Source organism: Octopus bimaculoides, chromosome 14, assembly GCF_046866305.1.
Source record: "Octopus bimaculoides isolate indiv1 chromosome 14, ASM4686630v1, whole genome shotgun sequence".
Taxonomy (NCBI): domain Eukaryota; kingdom Metazoa; phylum Mollusca; class Cephalopoda; order Octopoda; family Octopodidae; genus Octopus; species Octopus bimaculoides.
The window spans coordinates 30,192,414-30,196,943 of record NC_142941.1 but is presented as its reverse complement, the minus strand read 5'-3'; the positions used below and the strand labels follow the sequence as shown (position 1 = coordinate 30,196,943).

At 42.6% G+C, this 4,530-nt stretch overlaps 1 protein-coding gene across 1 annotated transcript; it reads right to left on the bottom strand.

Annotated features, from left to right (window-relative positions):
- Positions 1 to 2,545: 2,545 nt before the first annotated feature.
- Positions 2,546 to 3,733, bottom strand: LOC149132664 (uncharacterized). Its single transcript, XM_089362083.1, has one exon. It carries the CDS (start codon positions 3,731 to 3,733, stop codon positions 2,546 to 2,548), a length of 1,188 nt encoding a protein of 395 aa, XP_089218209.1.
- Positions 3,734 to 4,530: the final 797 nt, after the last annotated feature.

Genomic DNA, 4,530 nt, shown 5'->3' with positions numbered 1-4,530 from the left:
TGATAGATCGTCTATGGTTGCATCCCAGTCGGCATCATAGAGATTCATGGTATCAAATGGGTGGGCTGGAGAGAGGTCACTAGGGTTAGCTTTTGACTGGTGGAATCTCAGGTTACAAAGAACCCTGTCATGGTCTGAAAGAAGGGTTTTTTCCACTGAAATATTGTGTATTGTGTTAGTGTGTTTACTAAACACAAGGTCTAAAATGTTCTATCTTAATGTAAGGACAAGAAAAACTCATTCATAAACTCGAGAAGTGACTCTACTACTTCTTTGTCAGTAGTTGAGGTGGGAGTACCCGATTTCAAACTGTTGGTAAACCAATCAACACATTATAGATTAAAATCTCCCATCATAATTATGTTATTAGAATGGCACTGTTGAATAAAGCACTTAATGCTGTTGAGGCATTCATTAAAGTGCAGTTTGAGTGTTTGAGGTAGCCTATACAACACAACTACTATCAGCTCGTTGGTTTTGTTGCAAAAGGTGACATATGTATATATATATATATATATGTACATATATATGTAAGTACATACATTTATATACATATATATACATACATGCCCTTCTGGACATGCCCACGGTCACTCGGAGAGCCACTGTCACTAGCTACGCTGATGACACAAAACTATCTCAGGCAATAAAGAATCCTGATGATATTGTAAGCCTACAGAATGACCTAAATGCAATATATGAGTGGGCAGAGCAAAACAATATGCAGTTCAATGCGGAAAAATTTCAAGTACTGCGCTACAAGGCCACAAGTGCCTCCCAACTGGCATACACAGGACCTGGAGGTACTGCAATCCCAGAACCACAAGCCGTGAGAGACCTGGGCATCAACATGTGTAGTGATACATCATTTCACATGCACATTGTCAAGTTGACAGCAAAGTGCAGACAGCTGGCGGGGTGGATACTGAGGACATTCCGTACAAGGGATCAAAAAGTCATGTTGACTCTATGGAAGACATTTGTCCTGAGCCGCCTAGACTATTGCTCTCAGTTGTGGTCACCACACAGTGTCAAACGGACAGCAGAACTCGAGGCAATTCAGAGGCACTATACAAAAAAGATCGCCACAGTCTAGCAGATGAACTACAGGGAGCGACTGCAGGCACTAGGTCTCTACTCCCTGGAACGCAGGCGGGAGAGATATGTAATAATATACATATGGAAAATACTGGAAGGACTGGTGCCGAACATTGGCATCAAGTACTACAGGAATGCCCGCACGAGTTTCCACTGAATGGTGCTAAAGGTGCCGTCCACTGCATCTCACATAAGAACGAGATACTGCAGCAGCCTCGGTTTCAGAGGACCTCAGCTCTTCAATGCACTGCCAAAACATTTGAGAGACCTGCAAGACACGGATGTGGAGGTCTTCAAGACAAAACTCGACGCTTTCCTCTCCACGATATCAGACGAACCAATGGCTCGAAATGAGATACAGTTTAGGGCAGCGATGTCAAATTCTCTTATACACCAGATATGCCATCAAAACTCTTGATTGGACTATATCAGGTGCAGGAGAAGAGCCATGCAAGGAACGTGATGAGAGCAAAGCATAAAGACAGAAAATCACGGTGGTGCTCCAGCATGACCACAGGCACTTGGCTGAAACCCATAAATAAATAAATAAAAATACATATATATGTACATACATATATATGTACATATATATATATATATATATATATATATATATATATATATATATATATATATATATATATATGTATATATATATATATATATATATATATATATATATATATATATATATATATATATATATATATATATATACATATACTCATATTATACACATATATATATACACATATATATACATATATATACACACATATATATACATATATATATACATATATATACATCTATACATATATATATATGCTAGCAGAAGTGCCCGGCGTTGCTCGGGGCTTAATTGTTTTAAAGTACTGTTGATGATTCTACTCAATTATGATTATTGAGGGAAAGATTGCTATAAGTTGAAAACCAACCAATCAAATTGCAACTGGACAGAAAACCTTGCCTAGAGCATTGCAGCACTCTGAGAAGTGGGTAACAATAGAATGTGAGGTGGCCCTGAAAAAGCTGTTTTATTGTTCTCACAATTGTAACAATGTCTTAGCAATGCAGATGACTTAAGACACGCACGTACTGTATCAGCTCTATTCCCCTTGGGAATAACTGGCAGTGTTTGCCTGAAGTCCCCTGAAAGAAGAAGTGTTATGCCTCCCATGGGAACTGTAGAGTCTTTGATGTCTCTCAGAGATCTATGTAGCGCCTCAAGAGCACCTCTGTGGGCCATTGTACATTCATCCCAAACGATAAGCTTGCATCGTCTGAACACTTCTGCCTGATCTGAGCTGTTACTGATGTTGCAAATTGGTGTGTCCGTCTTCGCTAAGTCAAGCGGAAGGCTGAAAGTGGAGTGAGCTGTCCTGCCGCCTGGCAACAAAGTAGCCGCAATTCCAGATGATGCCACAGCTAAGGCAATGCCTTGTGTTCACCTAATCTCAGCCAATATTAATTTTGTGACAAAAGTTTTGCCAGTTCCTGCAGGAGCGTCGAGGAAGAAAATCCCCCCAGCTTTGTCCCAGACAGAATTAATAACGGAGTTGTAAGCGAACTTCTGTTCTGGAAGGAGCTTTGGCTCATTGTTCGCTATGTACTGGGCAAGTTCGTCAACACTATAACATGTCTCACGCAGCAAATCGGAAGACAGTGTGTTTGGGCGTTCCCGGTTTGTTGAAGGTAGTCCATACACTGGCAACGCACTCCCGCCCATATTGAGAACAGTATCTTCGATTTCAAGCAGCGCTCTGTTGTAAATGAGGTCACTGTACTCGACGTCGATTGATGGATTTAGCAAGTGAACCTGATGCAGGAAATTTTCAGACATGTAATTTTTGTAGGTCAGCCATAAAGAGGCGGGATCACCCAAGTCGCACCATAGGAGTAGAATAGCGAAAAGCGATCTTAGTCTTTTAGGGGATTTTAACAAAACGCCCTCCGCCATAGTGGCGGCCCATTGTGAATCGTCCTCCAAAAGTCCGCGCCTGAAGCAGGCTTCGCGGAAAGTGTCACATAATTCACTGTCAACAGTTCTTATGTCTTGAAAGCTTTGTGGGCCGACAACGTCATGAAGGAGAAGGTGAAGGTGAAAACACTCATGCTGGTGGGGAGGCACAGTGTACACTCTTCCTAGACAACTGTTAAACTTGACACCGAGATGTCCTTGAACATCCTGACCTGACTTCCTACGCACCCAAGTGTTCTTTGACCACACATAGTAGGACGGAACGTGAGGGTATAAAAGCGTTTTGGCAAATGTGTCAATTTGGCAAAGCCTAAAAAAACCATTCAAACTTGTTTCTTTTCGATTGGCCGCCAATTGAGCAGCAGTCTGTTCAGTAAAATAAGTCCGCTGGCCGTTTTCCAAATGAACCGCGAGTTGTATGATGGCGGTGTTCCTTTGGTGAAGCGGAAACCCGAATACCCGCCAAAAAGCTTCACCACTGCTGATATATCGACCTACCAAGTACTGCGACACCTCGTCCATGCTATTGTCCTTTTGAAGGCCGAACATGGCAGCGTCCGAACCCTTGTTAACATAAGTACTGAATGACAGAACTCCACATTTATATGAGCGTTGAAAATTGTCATCAGTAATGGACAGTATGGGACCACCCATCTATTATCAACTTGATGACCCCATAAGATTATAGTGAATCCCCCATTCTCAGGCCGCCTTCGTCTGTACAGTGGATATCCATCACCAGCGGTCTGGGTCTCGTCCACGAAACTCTTTGGGTATCGTTTAGTGCACACATGGTGTTTGTGGCATGAGGAGAATTTTTGAAAACCGGGACCGCACGGACCATGCCCCATGTGTGCCTTGACAATGTCGTACAGCTGTCGGTCAACAGTGGGGTTTGGGATTTCTGCTTTGATGATTTCATCTATAAGTGTAGGGTCTATTTTGGTGACCAACCAAACCAAAATGTGTGCGTGTGGCAACCCTCTCTTCTGCCACTCAACAGTATACATGTGACACTTAACAGGGCCAAATACCTGCCCTTTTTTGATGAAATCAATTAGCCTAGTCAGCTTCTGCTTGAAAATCCTGGCAATAAGATCATGCCGATGGCAGTACTGCTGGTGTGGGAGACGTTCCCGTGTTACCTCAACCCACTTGGGGTTACATGTTAACGTGATGAATAAATCAGGGCGTCCATAGTGCCGAACAAAAGTCATAGCGTCTTGTGTTCGCTCGTGCATGTATCGTGCCCCCCCCCCTGTATATGTTGAGGAGAGAATGCACATTTTGCCGATGTTTCTTGGGTCAGCGTCATTATTGATGCCATCACGCAAATGGATGTAGGAATCTGATCGCAGCTTCTTCTAAGTGACAGGTATTTGCATGTATCTGTATATTTGTATGTAAGTGTATAGGTGGCATTTCATGTGCGGAATAAAAGGTGAAAGTTG

What these genes read in the sequence shown, in the direction of transcription:
- LOC149132664 (XM_089362083.1), bottom strand. Translation starts at nt 3,733, where the DNA reads ATGGGTGGTCCCATACTGTCCATTACTGATGACAATTTTCAACGCTCA.